General features: G+C 40.9%; 1 protein-coding gene across 5 annotated transcripts in view; it reads left to right on the forward strand.

Moving 5' to 3' along the window:
• The window catches only part of chd3 (chromodomain helicase DNA binding protein 3), a 54,888-nt gene extending 28,135 nt beyond the window's left edge, over window positions 1-26,753 (forward strand). For 3 of the 5 annotated variants that reach the window (XM_083909011.1, XM_083909014.1, XM_083909013.1), the window contains exons 32-40: window positions 697-904; window positions 999-1,109; window positions 1,195-1,335; window positions 2,259-2,367; window positions 3,347-3,479; window positions 7,642-7,837; window positions 9,672-9,835; window positions 10,148-10,274; window positions 16,328-16,682. In XM_083909011.1, coding sequence (XP_083765137.1) covers window positions 697-904; window positions 999-1,109; window positions 1,195-1,335; window positions 2,259-2,367; window positions 3,347-3,479; window positions 7,642-7,837; window positions 9,672-9,835; window positions 10,148-10,274; window positions 16,328-16,596 — 1,458 coding nt within the window. In that variant the 3' untranslated portion in view covers window positions 16,597-16,682. Of the gene's footprint in view, window positions 1-696; window positions 905-998; window positions 1,110-1,194; window positions 1,336-2,258; window positions 2,368-3,346; window positions 3,480-7,641; window positions 7,838-9,671; window positions 9,836-10,147; window positions 10,275-16,327; window positions 16,683-24,118 lie in introns of those variants that run through there. The other 2 variants (XM_083909015.1, XM_083909012.1) reach the window with 2 other exon arrangements.
• The last annotated feature ends 985 nt before the right edge of the window (window positions 26,754-27,738 follow it).

A 27,738-nucleotide genomic window follows, 5' to 3' on the forward strand; every position in this document is an offset into this window, starting at 1 on the left:
AATGATTTCCAGTTATCTGGAGCAAAGAAACACAAAAATATTCACCTTTTAGAAGCTGAACAATCAGAGAAACATGTTTTAATTATTAAAAAAACAAAACAATTCTTGCTCCCTGTAAAGAAAATACAGCGTTTCTTGTCAAAGCACATGATATATGTTAGAAAATAAATAAGAAGAAAGTAAAATTCCAACATTGGAGTAAAAAATTATGCAGTAGAAGACTCAAAACAGTTTCTCTCCTGTCTTTTGTTCAGGGCTTTTGTTAGGAGTGTCAAAAAATATGGCCTGACGACATACTGGAGACATAGTTAGCAAAACTCCTCTAGCTGAAAATGTGTCTTTCCTTGAAAAGCACACAGAAAAACTCTTTACTTTACCACTTTATCCACTAATCGAGAAAGAAACAGAGCGAGACTGTATCTAAACCAGCGTTTGTGTACAGTATGCTGTTGAACTGTGACCAAAATGGTGAAAATATCACTCCTCTACATGTTAAACTCCAGTTTACATTAAATATTCTGTACAAACACCGATGAATGGCATCGTTTGCGTACTTTGGCCCCTGCTAAAGCATGGAGGTCAGTGTGTGTGTGTGTGTGTGTGTGTGTGTGTATATTTTCATCACTTTGCAGGGACTTAAAGTGTTAATGTAGTGTAATTTTATTATTTGACACCACGTTGCGCTACTGCCCATAGATTTCCTCTGTGGCTAAAGAGCGACCGCAAAGTGTGTCTCCTGGTCAAGCTGAAGGCAAAGAGGAGAGCAAAGTGAAGGAGGTGGAGAAGAGAGAATCGTCTGACGGCTCACCTGCCACAGTGGAGGAGAAGAAAGAGCAGGAGGAGAGTAAAGAAGAGGCCAAACAAACATCAACGCAAGACACCGAGTGTAAAGAAGAGAAATCAGGTAGCAAAAAAAAACAGAAATATGATGTGTAAAAGCAAATTAAGCGGTTTTGTGTGGAGCAGTGCATCAACTCCCTGAGTCTTATTTTCTGTAGAAGGAGAGAAGGCGGCAGAGGAGCAGGAGAAAGACAAAGAAAAACGTGAAGATGCATCGACGGAAGCCACAGATGCCAAGGAGAAGTCTGAGGTGACTGAGGTGAAGAAAGGTGCGTCGGTGTTTGTCCACGTTCGCTGCCAGAAACGCAATAACGACAAGTTTGTGCTAAATTGTACCCTCACTGTCATTTGCAGCAGCAGAGGACGTCAAAGGTGAAAAGGATGCCGGGAAAGACGTCAAAGCAGCTAAGGAGGAGACGCCCAAGGGTAACAACGGGAGGCCTCCGACTGAGCGACCGCGCTTCATGTTCAACATCGCAGATGGTGGCTTCACTGGTAAGTACTGATTTACCTGCGGTGGATTTAGAAAAGCTGTTGCATTTCTGACCCCATTCAGACCTAATATGAGAATCCGTTGTCAAATCTGATCACAAAAACCACGTTCAGAAAAGGTTTCAGGACTCCAGAGTCCACATTTCTGAGCTGCATGAACGCAATCCATCCTCAGGACACATCAGAGACCACTCAGCCGACATCCTCTGACCCACTGCAGTTTCAGTCTTTCTCTTTTTACATGAATCAGTACAGAACATTCATTTATTTGTAGCCACTGATCATCACATGATTTATTTTTCTTCCGTTTGATTTCATGTTACAGCAGCATATGCAGAGCTTTGATTCACTAAAGCTTCTCTTATCTCTTTTTCTCTCTCTTTCTGTCTCTCCTGCTCACACACACACACACACACACACGCACCAAACACTTTGACTTCAGGCACATTTGTAAAGTCAGACTCATTAAAAGCATAATTTTGTTCTTGCAAGTGGCCACAGGAGACGCATCCAGGATGCCTTTGAATCTGTGATTTCCCTTTAATCAAGTTTTGTTCTGGAGTTTTTTTGACCAGTCAAAAAGAGTTTATTAATAAAAGTTGCAGACAATGGTGCTTTCATGTTTCATGAATAGATGAACTGTTACATGTAAAACCTGACAAGAAGACACATTTTGGCTTCCCTGGAAAGGTGAAAAGGTGAAAATAACTTATAAGTTTGAGCAAAGGCGTAACTAAGCAGTCTAAACACCATGGAAAAAAAAATTGCTTCTCAGAACTTCACTACAAAGGCAACAATGAGCCAAAATGATCTCCACCTTGATCACAAACCCTGAAAAGCTGTGGAAACACCTGAAGCCAGGTTTCAGCTCACTAAGCACTTTGAGATGAACCTCATTTTTACCTTATGCTGGCTTCATCCCGCAGAGCTGCACACTCTTTGGCAGAATGAGGAGCGGGCTGCCGTCTCCTCGGGGAAGATGAACGAGATCTGGCACCGCCGACATGACTTCTGGCTGCTGGCAGGAATAGTGATGTATCCTTGACAGCAGTTGCCCGAGCGATGACCCTGTGTGTTTATGTTTCTATCAGCCCGGCAGAATCCTGGTGTAATAAGTCAACAAACCAGCTAGAACTCTGTAAACACTAAACCGTGTCTGCTGGAAGCCGATCCAGTAGGTCATTTAGTTCATGTTGTTCTCTCTATTATGGTAATTATGGCCATACAGCATTCACATGAAACTGTTGTGTTGTGCAAGTTAATGCTGAGGCCTCTGGTTAACTGTAATGAGAGAAACTGCCTGAAAACCTAATTTAGCTCAAATGACTGCAATTTAGCAGTGAAGCATTCTTAAATTGAATTGTTCAGCTTTGATGAACAAGTCAACATTTTGGTCAACGATATTTTACTGTCTGATGACACTCTAAGAAGCTAAGAAGAGGGCTATTTAACAGGATGTACACATAGCAACCACTTAATTAGGTGCAGCCAATCACATGGCAGCATCTCTGTGCATTTGGTCATGTTGATGTGGTAAAGACGAGTTCAGAATGAGGAAGAAAGGCCATTTAAGTCTGAACTCTAATCATCTCCTGGGTTTACAGAATGGAATGGAAAATACCCAGGGCCTTGTTTAGGGCTGAGGAGAATGACCAGTACATGTAAAAGGCTTATTCTGAGGCTACAAAGACCATGAATGTTTATTTTGAAGTATTTTAATCAAACATTCCCATGGATAGTATATTCTTTTTCTGCCAATAATTTGGCACTGCACACACTGGTGCCCTGAGTAAGTCACCTGCCAAGATTGAAGCCTGTCAAGCGAAATGTTCGACAGATTTGTAATTAATACGTAGATGAACAACATATCTGTCGCATTTTTACCAATACCTCTGACAATTCTTACCAAAGTAGTAAAATTTGAAGCCTTGTCAAGCAACCCAGTGGACAGTTATCGTGATACTAACAGTTCTTCTGCGCACAGTCTCTTAACTTCCCTTGACCTTTGCACCAGTCACGGCTACGCTCGGTGGCAGGACATCCAGAACGACCCTCAGTTCGCCATCGTCAACGAGCCTTTCAAGTCGCAGGCGAATAAAGGCAACTTCCTGGAGATGAAGAACAAGTTTCTGGCTCGACGCTTTAAGGTAGGACGAGACTCGGCTACAGGTTCACCTTGACAGGTAGCAATAATGTGTCTGTCCACCCAAAACATTGTCATGAAACTTTGCAATTACACTACGGTTCAAAGGTTTGGGGTCACTTAGAAATGTCCTTATTTTTGAAGGAAGAGCACTTTTTTCAATGAATATAACATTAAACGAATCAGAACGTCTGGTTTTTAATGGAATATGTACATAGGTGTATAGAGGCCCATTTCCAGTGTTCTAATGGTACATTGGGTTTGCTAATCGCATTAGAAGGCTATTGGATGATTAGAAAACCCTTGTGCAATGATGTTAGCACAGCTGAAAACAGTTTTGCTGGTTGTTTGACGAAAGCAAAGTTTGAAGGGCAAAATTATTATTTTGAATAAAAAATAATCTTGTCAATGTCTTGACTATGTTTTCTATTCATTTTGCAACTCTTTTGACGAATTACAGTGTGACTTTTAATGGAAAACACAAAAAAATTGTACAGGTGACCCCAAACTTTTGAACGGTAGTGTAGGTGAATCAGGTGATTGTAATAATTTGACTTCATGACAGTGTTGTTTTTTGTTTGTAGCAGGACTCTATTTTCTTGAGAGTTTGTTGAAGGGTGATACCTGATATTTTGGCGCAGATCCAATAAAAACATTTTCATGAATTTAACCTAACATAATGCAGAGGTTATGATGAAAAATGTGACATATATAAGATATAAAATTGGGTACATTTTCTGGATTATTGTCTTAGCAGTTATGTTCTCTCTGAGCTCTTTGTACTTGTTTTTTTCTGTATTTTCATGCCAACAAGTTTGACTTCGGTCAATTGTAAGTAGGTTTTTATGGTTCCTGGAATAATATCTCAACCCTCCGTGATTCTGTTTTCATTTTACAGACAATGCAGAGGCTTAAATCAGAGGATTTAATAACCAAGCATTCAAATCACTCAATGACACTTCTTGGTTTTCTGTCAAAAAAAAGGCTTGCGGTTTAATGCTGAGGCCAACTATGCCGACAGACTATTTTAGTACCGTTTCTCATCAGCGTCTTCAGTCACCTGACTTGTTTGATGGTCGTATGACAGATGCCCCTAGACCCACATGTTGGTCGGATGGTGTTGCTGACCGCTGCATTTCTGGAAGAGCTCTCATCCTGTTTTTGACCGGCTCACATGTTTCAGATCCTGCCCTCAACATCCTCATTTAATCTCTTTCACTGTCTCACTCTCTCCGTTTCTTGTAATCATTCTCTCTCTCTCTCTCTCGCAAAATTATTCTCGAAAAACTGAGCTTGAGCATGCACTGACGAGTCAGCGAAAAAGTTCAAATGATTTCACACCACTTTCCCCTTCATAATTTCTTAGTTTGTCACATGATTGAATTACCGAATGAGATGTTTTGCTGTTGCTCTGCCAACCGAGACTTTAGAACATCTCTGATAAACAACACAGATTATAGATTACATTATTACTTCATTCCTTTGCTTCTAGGTGCTGATGATTTTGTACAAGCCATGTTCTTTTATTAAAAGCCTTGCAAGTCATTTCATTAATGATGAGTTAAAAATTAGTTCCCTGTGTTACTGTTCTATCATCATAAATATAAATTGCTCTTCTGTGTTGTATTGGCTCTTATTTATTGGCTTTATTGAGTTGCCAATGTTAGGGTTTTTATTATGAGTGGATTTGATTTTTTATTGGACGAATGAATTCTTATAATGTCCTCTGTTTTCATTTAGGTCATGAATTGCCTCGAACTATTGTCAGTGCAAGCAGCGGCCGCAGCTGTGATGCTTATTTCAGTGAATTCAGCTGTGCAGAGCAGCCTCAGTCTTTGACAGAGGAGGATGTTTGTCTAATGTCGTGATTAAGTGAACGTAGGCTGCAGGTGCACCCGCATGCAAGCACTCAAAACAACCATTTCCACTCTGATTTATTTTCCTTTTTCTTTCAATTAAAACAATTGTTATAGGAATGAAGTGACAGTTGAGGCTCTGTCAACCCTCCTTCATCTGATGTTTTCCCAAATACTTTGACATAGACGTCTCAGTTTAAAGAAAACCCGAAGGTTCCCATAATTCTATGTGCTGTGCTAATGTTAAGCAGACATTATTGGACCAACATCGCAAAGTGACTCACTGTCAGTGTGACTGCAAAATATGTGTTTGGAGCGCAAGTGTTAACAGATACTGTTGTCCCACAACACATCAAAAAAAAGTGAAATTGACAGTTTTATTTCGGTGTCTTCTGCGAGTTGAAGCTCTTTTCCAGATTTGTCCATCAAAACAATACTTTTTGTTACAGTAGTGCTAAACGGCACATGGAGGGTGCACTATTATCCCTCCAGGTGTTTGTCCATCCATTTATCAAAGCAGCTTAATCTGTATAAAGTCATTATATATCTATATATGTGTATATAACACACATATTAGGAGTGCACTGATGCAAAGTTGATTGTAAATGAGTTTGAGAATTTTTTTAATAAGGAATTACGTAATTATGTTGGGCTAGACTGTAAAGTTAAGTTTGGTTTTCATAACTGTCATTCTGTCTCCCACTTTGCAGCAATAAAAAATGACATTTAATAACTTCTGTCTTATTAGATAAAACAGTTGTTGGCAAACTCTTCCTTTCTGAATATAAGTTGCAGCTGGGAGTTTCTTTTAATCCTGCGTTATTGTTGTTATCGTAGCGTGGCACGTGTCAATGCTGTTTTGTGAAGTCTCTGGCGTTTCCCACCACTAATATTGACGTACATTATGCTTTTTTAATCTCCATTTTACTGTATATTTTCCTATAGAAATAAATGTATATAAATACATCTCCATGGCGACAAGTTTGACAAAGCCATCCACAGGTTTCATTAAGAATATTGTGATGTCTTAACGTGTGAATTGAAAAAGTATTGCAGCAGAGACCAGCTGTGAATCCTGTCCTGCTCCAGGTGTGAGCTGATTGAGTTCATTGGGTTCAAATGAGGCCGATTACAGAGAAGCGATTCCATCTTGGTGGTAGGAGTTGTTTTTATCAGTATAAAAACAATAAAAACAATCTAATCACTTCCCTCAAACAGAATCTGGCCACCTCACACATCTTTTCTTGATCTAAGTAATGGGAGAAAATGTGCTCGGAATATCACTTAAATGATCTGCTGGGGTTTTTCTATAAAAAAATTGTTTTTAGACACATTGTTTTTATTTATTTAGCATTAGCATGAATGTGGTTTATAACCCACTGAATCATGCTCAGTAATACATTATGAACACAACAATTTCGGACTGTGCTTATGCTATAAATCATTGAAATATGAAATATGTCAAACAGACAAAAAACATTTTTTTTGTCTGTTTAGTGTATTGTTTGGAATTGGTACACAGCAGCGTATGACCTAAATGGATCGTACAGGTTGTTTGAAGTGTGGTTGTGTAAAGAATTGGCACTGACTTGAGTTTCTGTGACCCAGCCTGAGACCCAGACACTGGCTCTCACTTTAAACACGGTTGCCAGCAGAGACAGAAGGAAAAATAGGTTGAAACCACTTCATAAAATGTTCAGTATCATCTCGGCCTGCAGAAATCTACGATATCTCATGGGTATGTTTGCACATTTTTTTGTTTCTTGCCATTAGACGGCCTTTTCCAGCTCGAGTTTCTCACTCAAAATCAGTTATTTTAGTTGTTAAGCCACTGCTGCCTCCATCACTTAGTTATGATATTGTGTGACAGGTTTTTGAAATCACACATTTATAAAAAGAAGCAGCAGTACACCAGTAGCTCCTGTGTTTCCATGATCTAAAAACACCAGTTTTCTCAATGGCCTTTGGTGTGGGATAGTGAGTGATTTCCAAACTTCGGTCTCCAGGTGGAAATGCTGTCTTGTGGCAAGATAAAACAGCGCACAAAATTGTTGCGATAGCACAGACTCAGGCAGGCATAGATCTTAATAAATGAGCCTTTTGTTAAAAACCTGTTTTTCCCTTCTGCCCTTGCTGGCAGCCATGTTTCCAGTGAGATCAAATGACTGGGTCTCAGAAACGGCTCTTTAAGCAGCTTGATAATACAAGTCGATACTGCGTATACTGCCATGCTGGAGGCGAGAGTATGTATAAGTACTATAACATTGTATTTGAAGACATTTTGTTTTCTTGATCCCGTTTCTGCTCCAGCTGTTGGAGCAGGCGCTAGTGATAGAGGAGCAGCTGCGGCGGGCGGCCTACCTGAACATGACCCAGGACCCAAGCCACCCAGCTATGGCGCTCAATGCACGCTTTGCAGAGGTGGAGTGCCTGGCAGAGTCGCACCAGCATCTCAGCAAGGAGTCGCTGGCGGGCAACAAGCCAGCTAATGCTGTCCTCCACAAAGGTCAGACATGATGCGACAAGGCCAGTGATTACAAGCTAAAGATCTCCGATTCTCCAATTTCTCTGCTCGGTTAATATAAACTGAGAGAGGCAAACAAAGAGAAGCTTAAGAGAAAGTGGAAAGAGATCGACAGACTGATAACCACAAACAAACACAATGAAAGAGAGATACTCATCATCCACACATCTCGCCAGCTCTGTTGTGCAATCACCGCGTTTCCTGCACCGGCAACCATAGCGCTCTGCCTGGAGCGGACTTCAGTTAAGCCAAGGAGATAAGCTTACACGATGTTAAGTGATAGCTCCAAACATTTCCTCACTGCCTGTCTGGCAAGTCTGTCCATGTTTAAATTGTTCTGTCGAAAAAAAGATAACATGTTCAGCACACTACTGTTCTTGTTCTCGTCTTGTATTTCTTGCACGTAACTGCGCTGAACTCTGCAAATGTCCGTGTGAGGGATGTGACAGTCGAGTTCCAGTGAAAAAAAAAAAAATATAAACAGAGAAACCTTTAAAACTCTGTCAAGTTGAGACAGTGTTAGAAGTGTTGAGTAAATAGTATTTAACCACATAATTGTCACCAAAATTACCTCTAAAGAACAAGGAAGAACTTCTAAGTTGCATTGACTGTGACAAATAAATGAAATAAAAACATTTTCCCTGCATTTATTTTCCAGTCAAGCCACTACATACGCATCAGCTCTTGTGCTGGGTAATCAATGCAAGATCAAAACAGTATCAATGATCAATAATGCCCGAATAAGCAGGGAGTCAAAACTGAAATGTGAAAAAATTGTTGAGAAAGAGCACGGCAGCCATTTTGACAGGTCACAGTGGGGAAAAACACAGCTGTAAATTATCAAATTAATGATGGCTGAGTTCCAATCGGCTTCTTCGGTTTCATGGTGCATGTTGGTTCAATGGCACACAGTAAATTCTGCAGCTAAAGTAAATCTTTCACTCTCAGTGTTTAAGTCGCAATAAAATAATGCAATGTTATAAAATAAAAGAAATCTGGATCTTAAAGTCACACGAACAGTATTTCTCCTATTCAGTGTTCAACTAACACTGAAATAGAAAATTTGACACCATTTCAGAGTATATTTAACTCTTTTAATGTTAAAGTAACACTAAAGCAGTCAAATTTAACACAATTTTGAGTGTATGTTTGAACAGTGTTGTTTGAACGGAAAAGGAGTTAACTCCTTTTCTGTTCAAACAACACTTAAAGACTTACATTTAACAGTGTTTCAGAGTGTATTTACCTATGTTGTTGTTTAAGCAACACTGAAAGAGTGACATTTAACATTGTTACAGAGTGTATTTACCTCTTTTAGCCTTCATGTAAGACAGAAAAAGTTAAAAGTTAACACAATAGTGTTCAATTGTTGTTAAAGGTGCATTATGTAATAAATCTAACTGGCAACTGGCCATAAAATCCTCCTAATATGTCACAGAGACTCAGGAATAATGTTCAACAAACTGAACTCACCAACAACAACAGTACAGACAAAATATTTGCATTAAAAAAGATTTGGTAGACTGCAAATCATGTTTTGGCTGTTTGGTTGCCAGTTATGTCAGAAAACGAAACCTAAAAGACCTTGGCATTTTGAATTTGAATGTGGTAACCGTTTTTGGCCACATTCTTACATATGGCACCTTTAAATATAAAGTGTATTTGGTCCTAATTTGAAGTGATGTTAAATTGAACATTGTTTTAGTGTTACTTTAACTTACCTGAACTGAACAGGAACATGTCAAAATGGCCTGTTGTCTTTTCCTCATATTAGTCAATATTCTAATGTTTATTGCATATATTGCTGTCATCGCAGTGTTGAACCAATTGGAGGAGCTGCTGAGCGACATGAAGGCCGACGTTACGCGACTGCCGGCCACGCTGTCCAGAGTCCCGCCCATCGCCGCCCGTCTGCAAATGTCCGAGAGGAGCATCCTCAGCCGCCTGGCGAGCAAGGGCACGGAGACGCACACCCCCCCGGTCAGCGGCTCGCTCTTCAACGCATGACACATACAGACATATTTTTTAAACAGCCGCGCTCACATGTTCAAACCTGCTCCAGCTGCTTGCGCTCAGTGGAAAAATAATCGGTGGAGGGCGGCCAATGAAAACACAGAGCCCATTATCTTGTCACCCACCCACCTGTGGTTTCTCACTCCACAGTTGCTTAGTCAGCAGATTTCTTGTGTCACCTTACATAACTCAAACATGGTTTGTCTTCTTTTTTTCCCTTTATTGTTATATCTTCTGTTCTTACACATGACAAATAAAAGCTTCTTTTTGCTTTAACAGCCCATACCTCCAGGACCCTACGCCACCCCTCAGAACTACGGGGCCCCCTTCACCCCTGCACCGCCAAGCGCCCTGCTCATGGGAGGGGCCAACTACAGTCAGATGGCACCCGGATCCTTCATATCAGGTCAGTGTTTGGAGCTTAATATCAAATATGTGAGGATGAACCACAGAGAAACGCCACACAAAGGCATTTTTACATTGAACAGCTACCACAAGCGACATTTTATTTGACTTTACATTCACCACTTTATAAGGTACACCTGTTCAGCTGCTTGTATCGCAAATATCTAACAGATAAGACGACTGCATTGCCAACAAACTGGTTCGCCGTAATGTGCACTGAAACCTCAGAATCCCCAGAGGCCCACAGTATTATAAAGAAAGTGCCTCTACTGTTAAATACTGTATAGGCTTTGCTTTGTATCAGGGCATTGTTTGTGTCTAAAAGTTAAATCTGACACTAATGCATTGTTTGGCACCACTGGCATCAACAATATCAGCAGGACCATTAAAATGTACTATGTAAAATACATTAAGTTTCATCTTTTTACTCAGGAAGATATTTTTATATATTACACACATATATTACCTGTTCAACTTCTTTTAAACGCAACTATCGAATCAGCCAATCACATGGCAGCAACTCAGTGCATTTAGTCATAAAGACATGTTCACTGTTCAGGTTCAAATGGAGCGTTAGAATGAAGGGGAAAAAGGTGATTTAAGTGACTTTAAATGTGGTATTGGTGTTGGTTCCAGGTGGTCTGGACTGAGTATTTCAGAAACTGCTGATCTACTGGGATTTTTTTTTTGACACAGTGTTTACAGAGAATGGTCCAAAAAAGAGAAAATATCCAAGGAGCAGCAGTTCTCTGGGAGAAAATATCATTGTTGATGCCAGAGGTCAAAGGAGAATGACCGGACTGGTTTGAAATGATAGAACATTAACTCCAATAACTTCTCGTTACAGCTAAGGTGAAGACCGTCTCTCTGAACAAACAACATGTTGAACTTTAAAGCTACAGCAGCAGAAAGGCCCCACTGGCTGTCACGTGTACCTAATAAAGTGGCTGATTTGAGTATTATTTATGGAGAATCATTGGGAACATGAATTTTCATGTCGGAAGAAATCCTACATACAAGTGTGTCTCTCTGTGAACCTGTGGGTGTGTGAAAAGCATTATTACTTATCAATAATAAAGCTCATAAAATATTAGGGCAATCATAATTATAGCATTCACGGTGATTTACAGAAGAGTGCATCTTTGTTTGATCTGTTGACACTTGGCAAGGCGGCGATTTTAGCCTGATTTATGCTTCTTGTGCTGAGGTGTTGCAGTCTCAAAGAATCTGCCTCGGGCAGAGGAAGTGATTTATAGCTGAGCAGAGTTTAACCTGTTGACTGTCATATCAGCACAGCAGAGGCAGATTAAGTGCATGACAAAGGCCTGCTGTTGTTTCTGTGAATGGAGAGAGATGTGTAGTCTCTTTTGTTTGTAGGTAAAAGAGTCTGGTGATAAGATTCGAGCCATTAAAAACTTTGCTACCTTAAGCATTAAATACAACGTGTGTGTCATTTTAAAGGAGCAGCATTACGTTTTTATGCATGAAGTTCAAAAGGAACACCCCTTAATCTGTTTAAACGCCATTGAAGCCATATCTTTAAAGGTTCACTGTGTAATAATTATTGACATCTAACGGTTAGCCTAGAAAGTGCAACAAAGATAAAGTCCCCTGGTATACTTCCATGCCGAAGAGTGCGTCACATTGCGTGTCGCATATCGTGGACGCCGGTATGCACCGTGCGTCTGGGTCCTGTAGTATTCCTTTTCACCATCGGGTGGCGGTATAAGTCTGGACGCAGGGAATGGGACGCATTCCTACCAAAGAAGAGAAGGATGCTACAGCTCCCTCGTACATGTCTGGTTCGAGCGGCTCGCAGCTGAAAGGTCGGGCAGGTGTCGAGGCTCGGACGACTGTTTTTGGCGACTGATTCTTCTGTTGTTGAAATGTTTGTTTCTGCTTGGTGAGCGAGGCTTAAAAGTTCAGTTCCCGCATGTGCCATCCACGCGCACCCAACAAGCTCTTTGCGCGCGGTTCCAAAAACTGGAATCTGCAGCCTGCATATTGTGCGTTGGAAGTTTACCAGGGCCTTAAGAGTCCTCTACTCACCACTCTCTCTTTCCCAGGCATGTCATTGAACTATAGTAGCCTTAATTTACCAGAAAGGAAGTCATTTTCTTCTCCTTCTTCATTGGTTCAGGCATGGGATTTATGTGTGTAGCTTCCACTTTAAAACACAAAATGCATTCTCTGACTGGTTTGTTCTTTCCGGCTGCCATAGAAGCAAAATGGCAGCTTCCATAAAGCCAGGTCCTGGCCTACAGTACATATTCTAAAGGCTATGGATTTGAAACACTCTTTCACAACTCTCTTCACTCTTCCTCTTTCCTGTTCTGTCCTTCTCCTTTGTGCTTCAGGTCTATGTGGGCAGAGCTGTTTCTTTTTCATTTGTATTGTAAGCAAGTGGGTAACCAATCTTGATGTCACCCATAATGAATCATAAGAAACTCCTGTTTTGAAGCCTCCACACCATCACCATGTTTACCATGTCGACATTTTGCAACTGGAAAATCACAGCTGACACCTTTATTATAGTCCATTCTCCTCAAACACACACTCAACCAACATTAAGATGACTTGTAGAAACTATAATTACAGGAATATAAAAGTCAACAAACTGGTGACAAAACTTAGTCACACAAATCCTTATTTACAACATTGAAAGAAGGTTCTCTGGTTCCTTCATGAGGTCTTATGTTGTAACTAAGTCTTTTACATTGTCCTAGGGGTTTTTTATGATTGTGATTGATGATGTTCTATTGATATTATAGTTGTCTTAAGACCGTTCTGGTGGTCTGGACGATGTTCTAGTGGTCCTTAAGGTTGACCATAACCAGAGGTTATGGTTATTCATCTTCCAGTACATTCTTAGAAATAAAAGAGCTTAGTAGTACAAAGGTACAACCTTTTTATAAAGGTTCCACCTGGAACCCTTTTGGAGGGTTCTACCAAGAACCTCTTCAGAAAGGGGTTTTAAAGGGTTCTCTGGATCAAAATGGTTCTTACTGGAATCATTAGTGTTACCAAGAACCCTCTTCGGGAAAGGGCAAAGCAAATGGTTCCAGGTAGAACCTCAGCCCTTGTAGAAGGACCATTTTTGAACCCACATATCGATGTGGAGAGAGTGAAAAATGTTGTTCCTTTCTTCAGCGGAGGTTAATACACTGAGGAAATGTTATGACCCCATTCAGACTGGGATTAACCTGAATGCGCCCTCAGATCCGATCACAAAAAAAACACTTTTAAGAGGTAGTTTGAGGACACACATGTCCACATTCCTGAGCTGCATATATGCAATTAATCCTCGGGACCCTAGAGACTCGTGTCTCCTCAGACCCACGGCTGTTTTACAGTCTTTTTTGCACTTATTTTTGCACTCGTACAAGGATTTACTTGGAGCCACCACCACTATATTAACCCTGATCCCTTTTTTTGAATGTTACAGCAGCACAAGTAGAGCTTTGACTTACTCAGCGTCTTTCAACCTTTCACTCAATTTACACAGACCAAAGAGATGTATATATATATATATACATGGTCATAGTCTTCTGGTTTGAAAAGTAAAACCCAGGAAGTTTGACGTAAATAGCCGTAGTCATACGTAGGTGCTAACCACCACCGCAATAGGTTCAGTGAGTACAGATGTTACCAGGTCTGAACAGGGCCTAAGACGATGAGAGCTGAAAATGTTCTTGAGGCCTGAGGCAGAACATTGCACAGATAAAACACTTGGGTTTCTCTTCTGCTCATCTGCAGCTGAGCAATGTCACTTTTGCCGTATCAGAATGAAATATTGTGCACCACATCGCTGAGCCCTCCTTCGACTTCCATAAACATCCACAATCTTTACTGGCATCATAAAGTTGCATGAGAAAACAGAAGCAGCCCAATTACAGTGCCTGTGGTTTGTCTGCAGCTATATCACAGTTAAACGTTTGAGATGGAGCACATGAGCTCCACAGGCTCCACGACACGTCACGATTTTGGCTCCAGTGAGTATTTGGCAGCTTCCACTGATGATGGGCAAAACCAGTCCAAAGGATTTCTTTTATTTACAGATATCATCTGAAGAATTCCATCTTTATATGGTTATGTTGTTGTGGAAAAACATTTAGCAAGAGAAAAGAAAGTGGGGGCGGGGAAAAACAATGAGGCTTCATCAGAATGACTGATTGTGGGAATTGGCTATTTCAGTAAAAAAAAAAAAATGTCAATGCACTGCAGTTAGTGTTGTGCTAATCTTTTTTTAAATAGGTGGAGTAAAGAACAACCTGATTGAGGCACCTTGAAGAGACACTTTATCTTTCCGAGCAGTTTAACTTGTGAAAATGTTGAAAGTCCAGAAAGGAGTCAATATCGGGGAAAAAAAAAGCCCATCTGTAGCAGAGTTTCTGATGTGGCTGCCAGATAAACACCTGAAATAGACATTACCCAAAATCAAACACAAACGTGCTGCTCTGCTATATTAAGGCATTTTCATCTCTCAACATGTCCAACCACAAAACCTCAAAACTTTGCTCCGAAGTAATGACGCATTGTGCAACAAAAAAAACAAAAAACAACCCAAGTCTGTGCCATCAAACCTGCCTCAAGAGCATTTTTCGTTTCATGTGTGTATATTTTCTCCCTCATCACTTATTGAGTGAAAGGCTTTGGAATTTAAATCATAAAAACAGAAAAAGCAAAGATGTAGATTCGGTTTGTTTTTGGCCACATGGCCCGATCCCTGCTCCCGCGGTCTGTCAGTACACACAGGCAGTTTGTGAATTTATTTTCTCATAATTAGTTTGGTAACAACATATGCTCACCAGACGCACACTCTCTGCTCTGCATGTGCATTCGTGTTCAGAGATGTTTAGATAGCTGAGATGTGGCAGAGATAACTGGCAAAACCTGATATTCCCCAATAGCTTTGCCCTTAAAACCACAACAGCCAGCTCCCTCGGTGCAGTGCCTGCCTCTCATTCTGAGTATCTTGATTTATGTAATTGTAGACTGAGACATCTGTCAAAAGCATTGCATTTTAGAGAGCCAGAGCCTATCTCTGAAAATGTCATTATGCTCAGCCTGTCTGAGTCTGCTCATGCCAAGAAAACATTCGGACTTTGTACTAAGGTATTTTGAGAGGGACAGAAACCACAGAAGGAGTTTAGTTGTGTAAATGTTGTGTTGCGACTTGTGAACCGGCAGAGGGCTGAGCCGAGCGTCGGGACTGTTCAGAAATAGTCACGCGCGAGTTGTTTTGCTGCGTGGGTTTTTTTCGCTCGCGGGGGCCCTCGTGGCAAGCAAGCTGAGTGAAGTGTGGGGCCGAGCTGCGCCGAGTCGACTCCGAAACACCCTGAACTCCTGGCATGGCGCAGGCACGCTGCAAATGAGGCCGCGTTTGTGGTCTTGATTGGGGTTCTGCTGCTTCCTGACCTATTTTAGACTCAGCCAGAGAAGGGGGCAAAAAGGGAGTTAAAACAACACAATCCTCTGATTCCACGACCTCCTAGTTTCCCTCCATTAACAGCACTCTCCTGAGAGAAGTTCCCTCGCTTGAGTACACAAAACATGTCCAAAAATATGCATGTCTGCCATGGCACTTTAACTACACATCTACTGCTTTAGCTGCACTCTGTGAACTCTGCTCCACATTGTAATGATAAAGCCACTGCTCCAATGAAGGACTCTGCTCTGTGTTGTCTCACTTGTGGCATTATCTCAGCATTTGCTCACTGTGCTGAATCACATTTTTGGAAAACCTGTCTCAGCCGTCAGCACAGCCGAGAGGAATCCACTCATGGAGTCCCACATTCTGGACTCGACTTCTTCTTGTAGGGTCTTAGAAATTAGAGCCATGGAGTCGAGCGTTTGGGGTTTTGGGCCTCATGACTGCGAGCACCTGCCCTGCTGAAGGGTTCTTGAGCAGGACACTGAACTCCCACCAGCTCCTGTAACAACCTCTGGCAAACTAAGAGAATTCCCTACGGGGACCAGTAAAGTGTCACATTATCCTGCTCCCCCCCTCTCTCCAAGTCTCCACTACAGTCTGCCGCTTGTCTGCCCCCACAGAAGCCGCTGCCGCTGCTGGGGCCACCGGGGGAGCTGCTGGGGGCGCCGCTGGAGGGCCAACCGCCGCCAGCGTTTGCCAGAAGACCAAGGAGCACGATGTGGTGCAGCGGCAACGAGTAGTGGACCTGTGGAAGGATGGCAAATCAGAAGGGGCTATTGGGCAGGAGCTGAGGATGCCCAAGTCCACTGTGCACAGCATAATAGTCAAGTACCGGCTCAGCAACACAGTGGAGAACCTGCCTCGCAATGGCCGACCAAAAAAACCCTGAGCTCAAAGGAGGACTTTTTTTCACCGAGTGGAATGTAGCAAAAGAGCAGACTCAAACAGAGACGGTGGACGCTAAAAAAGGAAGAGATGAAAACCTGAATGCAAAAGGAGGACAAGTACAAGGCACCTTAACACTGCTGGAATGTGAGGAACATAAAGGGAGAAGTAAAGCTCACTGGGGGGATTGAATAAATACAGCAGACAAGAAGAGAGAGAGAGAGAAGAAAAAAGGACAGGACATGAAAAGTGAAAAGAAGTACTGGCAGTGTGATCCGCAAAATAAAACAAGCAATCAGCCACAAAGGGAAGAGAGGGAAGAGCGCTCCAAAATACCAAGGGAGAGGTGAAAAGCTGGGCCCCCGAGATCAAGCACTAATGATGTGTGGGGGGGAATGAGGCAAGGGAGAGGAGACCTGTGTGGAACAAACAAATCGTGAAGCGTGAGGAAAACTTGCCACTGAAAAAAAGAAAAAAAAGAAAGCCTTTTAGAGGAAATATGTCTGGACTGAAGAGGGAATGGGAAAAAAAAGACAGTATGTTAATGCAATCACATTTTGCAAAAATTCAGATATGGAGGCCGATTGAATTGAAAGAAAATGCAACAAAGGAGTGTTGTTGTTGTTTTAATTCTCCCTCAGACAGATTTCTCAAGACATCTTCTTCTTCTGCCCCCCTTCCCTTTCCCTCTGCGCCGAAAAAAAAGATTTCCCCCTGGATCAATTCTTCATCCATGGGTTGACTGAACAAGCCTGCCCCCTCGCTCTGACCCTGCACTCCCTCATTCTTCCACAGTCCTCCACTCCTCTCTCACACGTATACACATACATATACGTACGCTCCAGAGCCCACACACACAAACCTGAAGACCTGCAGAGAAGTTGAAACGTCTGCCGAGTTCGAGCAGATGAGATCCAGACTCAAAATAGAAAGGGACAAAGTGGACTCAGACTTTCTTGCTGAAAAAAAAAAAAAAGGGAAAGAAAAACAGTTATAGTCTTAAATATAAAACACTATTTCCCATGGACTCTTTTGCCCTGACATTCCTCAGTGCAACTATAAATGTAAAAAAATACGGAAACATTGCCTTTGACCAGCGATCAGTAGCCGTGTTGCTCTGATTGAACCATGTACTGTATCACATATTGCACCTTTTTTGTGGGGTCATGTAAAGGGGAATATCACTCAAGTGAAGTATTTACATTTCCTGTTTTAAACCTCATCACAGGAAAAAACAAAAAGAAAACTGTATTTATGAGCAGCTCTTCCCCGAAGCCTGAGACTGTAATCTGTCTCCGAAAGAAAAAGGGGAGACTCGCTTTGAAGCCGGGAGAGACGTTTCTTTCTTTTTCCTTTTTTTTTCTTCTTTTTTTTGTTCTTCGAGCGTCTTTTATTGTGACAGTGTGATGGATTCCACGCTGGAAAATGTCCCCTGATCCCAGGGAAAATAAAACACTCTGGACTCTGTCATCGTTTTTCCAGCTGAGCGTGTGTGTGTGTGTGTATGTGTGTGTGCAGTAGAGCTGTACATCAGTGTGACATCCCAAAGTGGGGAGCAGCAGGACAAACTCTTTTTGCCTCGCTTTTTTGGACAGAGGAGACGTGAACAATCGGTTACACAGTCCAGACTTTTCCTGGACGTACAGTACGAGTATTTTAAGTTTAAATTGAGTGGTATTTCCCTTTTCAGCACGAAGGACGTTAAGACCAGACAAGTGTGGCATTGGTGCGGCCCACAATCAGGACACACGGTGTGAATGTCTGTGTATGTGCATTTTTCACAGAAATAGCTAAATGTCATTTGAACTGTTCCATATTGGCACCAATATATATGTTTATTTATGAATTCCAAGTACTGTTTTAAGAAATATAAACCTGTTTTTTATACAAATGTGTTCTTCCGTTTCATCTACATCTAAAAAAAATAATAACTTGAATCTGCACTGATCAATATTTTTATATCAATCAATCAAATGTGTAATGTGAAAGTGGTCACTAATAAAACATACAGACTCTACAGATTATCGACCAACAGCTTTGCAGCTGTTTTCATTAAACACATTACGCACAGATGGTGGAGAACAAAATGGAGCTAAAAGGCGAGGACACTGACTTAAAAATTATTTTCTATTTTAATTAAAGTTATTGAAATACTTTGAATACATTTAAAAACCTATAAATTCTGCTCTGACTGTCCCTGCCATCTACATTAGGTTGGAGTTTTAGAGCCTGGAAATTGAAACGTTTTGGGTGAAAACTCGGATAGGCAAAGATGGAGACCATCAAAAAATGATGATGCGTCTATCCACGTTCACTTCCTGGTTGGTTCTCATCAGTTACAGCTCCATAAGACACTTAACTTTCAGTTTCACTTTCACCTTGTCGTCGGTCAAATAAAAGTAATCCTTGCCCTGATTCCTTCTGAAAGTAAACTGTTTAATCCCTGAACGTGAATGTGATGAACATTTTTAGGTGAGTTACTATGGACACATATGGAATTAATCTGAAAATGGTGTTTTCAAAGTAAAGTGGTGATTGTATCGATGTAGATTTATGGTGCATTACAGTTCTAGCATGACTCAGCTCGACTATACAGAGTTTTTTTGTTGTTGTTTTTTGCTTTCCATTAGGGACTGTACCTGATGCTTCATTTGGAACCTGCTCTGTCAAGGTTCCAAGCGAGCTAAGTCTGTACTAAACTAACCTTTTAACGAGCTTTTTCTAATGATTCAGTACACCGAAAACAACTGCTTTGCTCGTCACTAGTTTGTGTCGTATATAAAACGACATCAGAGCAGTTTTGTGCAGTTTTGTTTCCCCGTACCATATTGAGGAGGTTCTATAGTAATGGAAAACAAAGTGCCTGATCCCAAACCAAGTAAAGTCGAGTTGAGCCGAGGGGGATCGTGCCAGAACTGTATCGTGGAAAAGCTTTATTAGGGTACATTCATACCGGCCCTGCTTAATCGAATCATAGTTCATTTTGCTCTTACGTGTTAGGAAACAGAAGTTGTCCTGCAATCAACCAACAGATGAGCGAGTTTTCTTATTCATTGTTTGTCTTGTCTTCCCCTTCAGTATTTGTTGATGCAGCGCCACCTCAGGCGAGGAGGGGAATACGTTATTCAAAAAAGACTTCAGTGTGAAAGTCTGAAGCAAACTCGGACCGGCTGAATGTTGCAACCATGTGCTGTTCGTTTTTGTCTGTATTCAATGGAGAATATGTATCTCATCAAGCATTTTAACACAACTTTGAATGCTTGGCAGTTTCAAAATACTTAAAAACCCACCTTAGAAAACCACTGAACACTTGCAGACTTGCATGTAAGTTGTGTCTCTAAGAGTGAAATCCTTGCCTGGTGATTTCACCTCCATCTGAAACACGGGCCCTCTTTCATAAACGATCAGGGGGAAACTCTTGCAAAGTCTCGTGTGGATTTATGAAACTCTCTCTGTTGGACGCAGAGTCCTGATTTCCTAAAATCAAGCCTGACTGTGCTTTTTGTAGCTAACAAGAAACATGGACGGATCAGAGACACGAGGGTTGTCCCTGATGAATGCTTTTGGCTTTGAAACGCTCACGCAAAAGATGTTTTTCAGCAAAACAGACAAAAATGGAGCGCTCGATGCCAAGGTGGCAGCTTTCACGTCTATCAGAGAGTGGGCGGGGCTTACAGGGCAGAGACGCAGGTCTGCATGTTGGCCAGGAATGTTTTCATTGCTTTTCTGGACTTTAAATGCTAACCCTGTGCCATTTAAGAGCTTTTGTAGCAGCGGAGGAATAAAATTGGTTAGTTTTAAGAAACCGTTTGAGATACGTTCATGTGTACAGTTGGATTTTGTTCTATTTTTACTGTAATATGAAATAAAGTCTCTGCCAAGCTAAGTAAAATATGTTAATCAGGAGTCTTGAAAGTGCTCTGTATTCAGGAGGAGTTTGGCAAAAAGTCAAGTTGTTTCAGGGAGAATCTCTTATCTGGTGCAATATTGAATTCCTTCTCCTGTTTTATCTTCACTCTCCTTTTACCTTATATGACTTTTTGGTTGAGTCACTGCGACTGATACCAATACCAAACGCCGATATTCAAATCTCCTTTCCTCAAAAGTCCTCTTCTTATTTGTGGCTCCTTCACAATAAAACCCATCTTGTATTTCACGAGTCGAATGCTTTTACTGTGAAGCAGCAGCAGGTCATGTCAGGTCACAGACATACGGTCAAGTGCATCAAATTACTATAAAAAGCAACTTTAAGTCCATTTTAGAGTCTTTTATCAAAACATTGTATTTAAAAAGTCTAATGTGAAAGCTAGGCCATTTTATTAGGTACACAGGAGTGGTAGATGATCTTATAACTACGGTTGTTTAACTTACTGTTCCTTCCTTATTAGATTGTGGAAAGATGCAACTTCATGCAATTTTACATTGTGAATTTCACTGGTGCTGATGAGACTGTTGGCGCCAAACAATGCATTTAAAGGAGCCATATGTAAGAATGTGGCCAAAAACAGTTACTACATTCCAATTCAAAATACAGAGGTCTTTTAGGTTTCGTTTCCGGCGTAACTGGCAACCCATGGTTGCTCTGCAGCTGAGACTCTACTGACTGCAATGATTGGTAGACGGCGGTAGGTGGCGCCACATGCCAAAACATGATTTCAAAACATAAACTTGATTTGCAGTCTGCAATTATTTTTTTTTTTAATGCAAATATTTTGTCTGTACTGTTGTTGTTGGTGAGTTCAGTTTGTTATATGAACATTATTCCTGAGTCTCTGTGACATATTAGGAGGATTTCATGGCCAGTTGCTTTAGATTTATTACATAATTCACCTTTAACTTTTAGATGTGAATAATTCCCTGAAAATATGTGAGCATACAGTTTGAAGAAGTAGTTGATTGGTTTGTGTAAACAAACCACGTGTGCCTAATAAAGTGGCCGATAAATGGTTATTGGTGATTAAAAAGTTCAAAAAATTGACATATATTGACTTATTTTTGGGTTTTATTAAATGAACATGACAAACTTTTTGATAATAATCCTCCCCCCCCCTCTATCTCTGGTGGACAAATAAAATCATAGCGACGATGTTTAAACACTTAAAGAAGAATCTGTGGTTTGATTGTGTCGTCTTGGCCACATCTGCCTTCTTTTTCCCTGTGTTTATCGTCTGCGTCTGTGCAACCACACACACTCATTTCTCTCACTCTTTCACCGAGTCTTCACCTTGATTTTGTTTTGCTTCTAATCAGATCTGGATCGTCGCACCCCCCACCACACACACACACACACTCCTTTCCAAAATACAGACACAGACACACACTTCCTCTCTCTCTATCCCCTCTGTTGGCCTCCACTGGCAGAATGCCACACATTTTCCCATAAATGGTCCCCCTGCTGGTTCTACACACACACACACAGTCAAAAAAAAGAAAAAGTCCTGAGCAGAGTCCGCTCTTATCACTTCTTTGATCTGCACGGGGGTGTTATGACAGTTTATCTTTCCCTGTGGCGCGACTGAGAGAAGAGCGCTGTCGGTCTATTCCTGGCTTTGTTTTGAAAGGAACGCTAAACTGGCCCATTTAAACTTCCCGAGTAGATTTATGATCGAGGCTCAAATGTGGGCAGCTCACGACGTCTCTGTCTGCGCTGGCCTCGCCAACCTGTGCAGTCACCCTCCGTGTGTGTGTGTGTGTGTGTGTGTGTGGTTAACTATTATACATTCTGTGCATAGTTGTTTTTTTGTCATTTCCATCAATTCATATTTATATAAACTAAGCCTTTTTATTTTATTTTCCAATTATGAATTCACTTCCTGCGCAAGCCTATTTATGGCAACACTTTGGCCACTTCCTGTTTGGTCTCTTCCTGCAAGCAAAGCAGCCATGAGACATGCTTTCCAGAAATGTTTGTTCTGATGAAACGTCATAGACGCAGTTGCTGTAAGTCGATGATTTCAATGTAAAAGTGACATATTAATTCCTCCTTATTTGAAATACTGTTAAATAAGTGTATTTAAAAATGATTTATTTTACAATAAAAGTGCAGTTTAGGTTAAAAACAATGATCATACTTACAGCTAATTTTAAGCAATACACATTGATTATTATTCATGAATTGCTTAATTATTATAATAAGTTGCATTTAAGGAATCTTATGTCAAAACTAATCACTAAAATCCTGGGCGCATATAAAGTGATGTGACATCAATGAATCATGAGCACCACAGATTATTTTCAGTGCTTCTCAAAAACGTTGGCCACATTTCCCACGAAACAATATTTGTTCTTAGTAAAGAGGATGTTCCACTGGACGAAGACTTTATTGTCCTATTGTCCTAAAGGTGTGTGTGTGTAATGTCGTCAAATGTGTAATGTGTTGTTTTTCCGTTTCAATGCTAAAACACGCGCTACAACACAATTAGGATGTGTCACTAGTTTGTTCAAAATCAGCTGTAGCAGCATCTTACGTGATATTTGTATTCTTGTAGCAGTTTAAGTACAAACTTAAGTACATTTTATATCAGAAAATGACTTTTGATTCGTGCTGGGCACGTTGGCGCGTTAACGGTGTTAATGGCATCAATGTTAACGCACGTTAACGCATGACGCGCTTCCATGACGACTGACCCGGAAAAAGACATGCATGACGTCATGTTTATGTGACTCCCCGATTGTTAAAATGAGTCTCCAAAGTAACGCTAAACTTTAAAAACAGATGCACACATACGCAGTACACTGGTTATTTGTAGCGCTGCTCTTTCCGTTTAATAAATAGACCACTCTAGTTCGACTGTAGGCGCACTAACGGTGTTAAAAGGAGCTAATGGAGCTAACTGATAAACGGTACCAGGACTCCGGTGCCGCAGCACGTAAACATGAGGCCACGCGCGTCTTTTTCCGGTCAGTTGTCATGGAAACGCGTCATGCGTTAACGTGCGCTAACGTTGATGCTGCTAACCGCCGTTAACATGGCCAGCACTACTTTTGATACTTATGTAGAGTAAATGTCATATACTTTAAGACTTTTGCTTAAGTAATTTAAAAAAAAGTGACTTCAACTTCAGCCAAAGTCATTTTCTGGTAAGATACTTGTACTTTTACTCAAGTATCCCTTTAAGGTACTTCAACAAAGACTGTCTGCACGAGTAAAGCAGGGAACTTTCTGGAACATAGTGACGTGACGTTCATTTTGAACTTTAGGTTAAGGATTTAACCCCATTTCCGTGGAAAATAAGTGAAATAACAAAATGAATATTTGTAATATGGAGCTAGAGACGTGGGCTAAGTCTCGGGGGGGGGGGGGGCGACAGAAGTTACACACTGGAGCTTTAAATTTTGAGAAAACTCCTATTTCTTCTCGTTTTATGTCCCTCAGAACCTTATAATGTTTATTCTGGGTCACTGCGACCACTCAGAGAGAAAAAAAAAAACAGAATTGTGAGTGCGAGTCGTCAAAACGTTTGTGTTGTGTCGAGCTCCACGTGATGAACCGACTGAACTGAACTCTCTCTTTCTCCCCCCTGCAGTGTTGAATGGGCCTCCCATGTCTGTGAAGAAGGAGCGCGAGGCAGAGCTGCTAGTCAACCGGCGGGAGCAGCGCAGCGGAGAGGTCATCTGCATTGACGACTAGACTAGACTACACACACACACATGCAGACACACACACACACACGAGCGCGTACATACATACTCATGCACGCACACACGCACACTAAAACCCATCTGCTGCAAATGAATCTTCAGTTTCTCTCCAAGAAAGTTGAGTCCCGGCTGTAAATGCTCTTCACAAATCCAGTATTAAAACAAACTGACTGACTGAGGGCGAACTTACTGACCCGCGAGTGATTGTAGTCGCTTCATTTGACGTGTAAACACACACTTTTTCACACACAACTACTCTTCTTGAACCTTACTCTTACTGTCTGGTCTGTATCCCCCAGGAAAAACTACACTCTCAGTAATGAATCATAGAGAAGTGGATGTAGTCTTCTGGTTTGCAGGGTGAGTCTAACCAGGAAATAACAGTTTATTGCATCGGCACCAGGGGGCGACTTCACTGGTTGCAAAAAGGGGAAACGACATGAATGAGCATTTTCCTGAGAGGTTAATGGTCTCAATCACTAGTTTCCGCTCTTCTTTAATAGACCATGGTGTCATTTTTTATAAATAATAATCCCATTTAGAGGAAAAAGTATGACACATGAGTGTACACCAGTGTGATTGACGAAAAACGTGACATGGCATCGGTCGAAACACGAATCTGGAGCCTTGCGACCTGCAGATTACGTCCATTTAGCCGTCCCACGTCGCATAACATAAAATATTTGTCGCAATTTCAACTTGTGCACAGTTTACACACGGTTTACAAAACCTAACATGGCTCTGGTCAACGCTTTGCAACAGGAGTTTGTTTTGGAACAAGAAGACTATGTCCACTTTTTTAATAATAATACACATGCACACGTGCACTTACTGTTCATGCACACACACACACATCTGCAGTACATGCTGTCCATATTGTCTCATAACTTCTTATGACCTTTTTCGTCTGCCTCAAACCATTATACTCCTCATAAACGGCCTCACACAGGCCTCCTCTACGCTTCCTCTTGGGATGCTTCTAACCTCTGTCTCACACACACACACAAACGCACAGAACTCACCTCACTCCTGAACCCTTTCAAACCCTCAGTAGACCATGTAACCTTCCTCCCGCTCCTCAAACTCTCGACAGGAAGCTGCATGTGAAACTAAAAACATTTCGAGCCGCCACACTCCATCCCCTGAAGCATGCTCTAATCACAATAACGCCGTTTCGTGGAAAAAGTAAAAGAAAAAGACCAAAAAAAAAAGGCAGTATCAAGCTGTGCCTACAGTCGTTTCAATACTGTTTCTAATTCTCCGAGCAAAGCTGAGCTCCAGCCTTTTTTTTAGCCTTTGTTTTGCTTTTTTTTCCCCCTTTCTTTTTCTTTCAATGGTACATTTTTTTAAATAAAACACACACATATACACACTAACACACACATAGTGAGGTATAATAAAGATGGCTGCATTCAGGGCTTAAAGTATGTCCCGTTTGCTGCGTCCATAGTTCCAGTTTATGTACAGAGCTTTGAGGTTTTTTTGCGGGGGTTTGTTCCAGAAAAGTTGTCGCAACAACGCTATTATCCAGACCCCCCCCCCATATGAATGTTTATTACCTTTCATAAACAAGTCAGTGTTATTAAAAGCTATCGATCGGTTGCGCTCAACACGCCCTCTCCTTCCTTTTCTCCCCGCGCTCGATCAATCACTTTCTTTCTTTCTTTGAAACCCCGTGATATACTTTGCGTATTTAAACCGCTCATTCGTGTTCTCTTGTGTTTATACCCTTGAGTATTGTTGACGTCGCCGTTGTATCTCACCGGGAAAGAGCTTCTTACCAAAAGACTAGACTTAGACTTCTACCAATTCTTTTTTTTTGTTACAAATCATTGGAAAAAAAAAATACAACAACAATAACCGCACTTCTCTGGAAACGAAGAAGTTAGGCTAACTTCAGACGTAGATACATGTGTTCCAAGAAAACTTACATTTTAGATTTGGGGCTTGCAAATGACATACACATACAGTATATATATATATATATATATATATAGATAAAATAGGCCATATGTAACCCTAAATGCTTCTGTGGGCGAAAAACGGAGAAATGTATCTAACCCCAGTAAATATACCTGGTTATTATCTTGAAAATCAGACGCTGGAAATTCATTTTCTACACTGCATCATTAAAAAAAAGCGCCTTAATTAACATAGCTGAACAATTGTAAAGTGGTTAAAATGAATGAAGAACCTGATGTCAACCTGTAAATCCTACTCAACGTCTACTTTACATTAGGAATAACACAAAACATCGTCACTAGGAGTGATTCATCCCATAAGACCAGGACATTTTACACTGATCTTTCCAGGAAATAGTCAAGAGTCTGTTTCCACTTTTATGTTTTTTTGTTGTTTTTTGTTGTTTTCTTTCACGCAAAGGTTTTTGCAACCCATGAACTAAAATGTTGCGTCAAAAAATCAGAGCACTTAGTTCTTTTATTTTCCACGTTTACTTTGTCCTCTTTACAGATTTTTGTGTTAATTTCTGGGTATTTTTGTGTATCTGTGTATGTAGTGATGCCGATCAGATGATGATGAGTGGCAATGAAAACATGTTAGTGACGATGGATCCTCCTTGTTTTCTCTCTTCTTCTTCTTCCTTTTTTTGTTTTTAATAAAACTGAATGAAATTATTAAAAAACAAGTTCACATTCGTGGTGTGTTTCGTCGTAAAGCTCCCGTATTCCAAGAAACTTGAAAACCTGTCCTGTGAGTTGGTTCTTTTGACCATTTTTCCAATAACTTTCCATATCTGGCAGTTATTTACAATTTACTGCATGTGAAAATTTCTGGCGACAAATACGATGCTGATTCACCTGCAACAAATTACCGTAATAACCACACGTTGGCTTTGACCGTGGGAATTTATCGTACTCCAAAATTACCAAAATGACGGTTAAACTCAGCTCTATTGTAGTTTGTCTTAGTGGAATTGCCGTACCGCCAAAACAGCCGTGCTAGCTGCTCTCTGACGCTAATGCTGTGCTAAGTTAGCGTGCTTCCAAATGAAGCATAATTTAGCAGAAAAAATAAAGACAGGACAAATGTAATTTTGAAAAATGTAAGTATAAATTAATAAAATGTGAGAGTAAGATAATGAATTCACTTAAACTTGTTGTAACTGTTGCAGACATTCACTTTTTTGTGAAGACATTTTGACCAATATAGACAGTTCTCATACTCCAAAATTACCAGTTAAACTGCTCTAATGTAGTTTGTCTTGCTAACTGCTCTCTGATGCTAATGCTGTGCTAAGTTAGCGTGCTGCCACGATGTCAGTCACAGTGTTTAGAATGTTTAACGCCTGCTAACGTTTTCTATTAGCACCAAAAGTGCAGCTAACGTTGCAACAGACCAGCTGGGATTTGAATTATGTAAGGACTGGCTACATATTTTTAATAATAACAAACGCATTAATGTTTATGAAATTGTCCCTTTGCTGTGTGACACTGGATAGCAAAACAATGCAAATTGCTAGATTAGTCAAGTTCACGCACTTAGT

Source organism: Microchirus variegatus (assembly GCF_963457635.1).
Source record: "Microchirus variegatus genome assembly, chromosome: 2".
NCBI lineage: Eukaryota > Metazoa > Chordata > Actinopteri > Pleuronectiformes > Soleidae > Microchirus > Microchirus variegatus.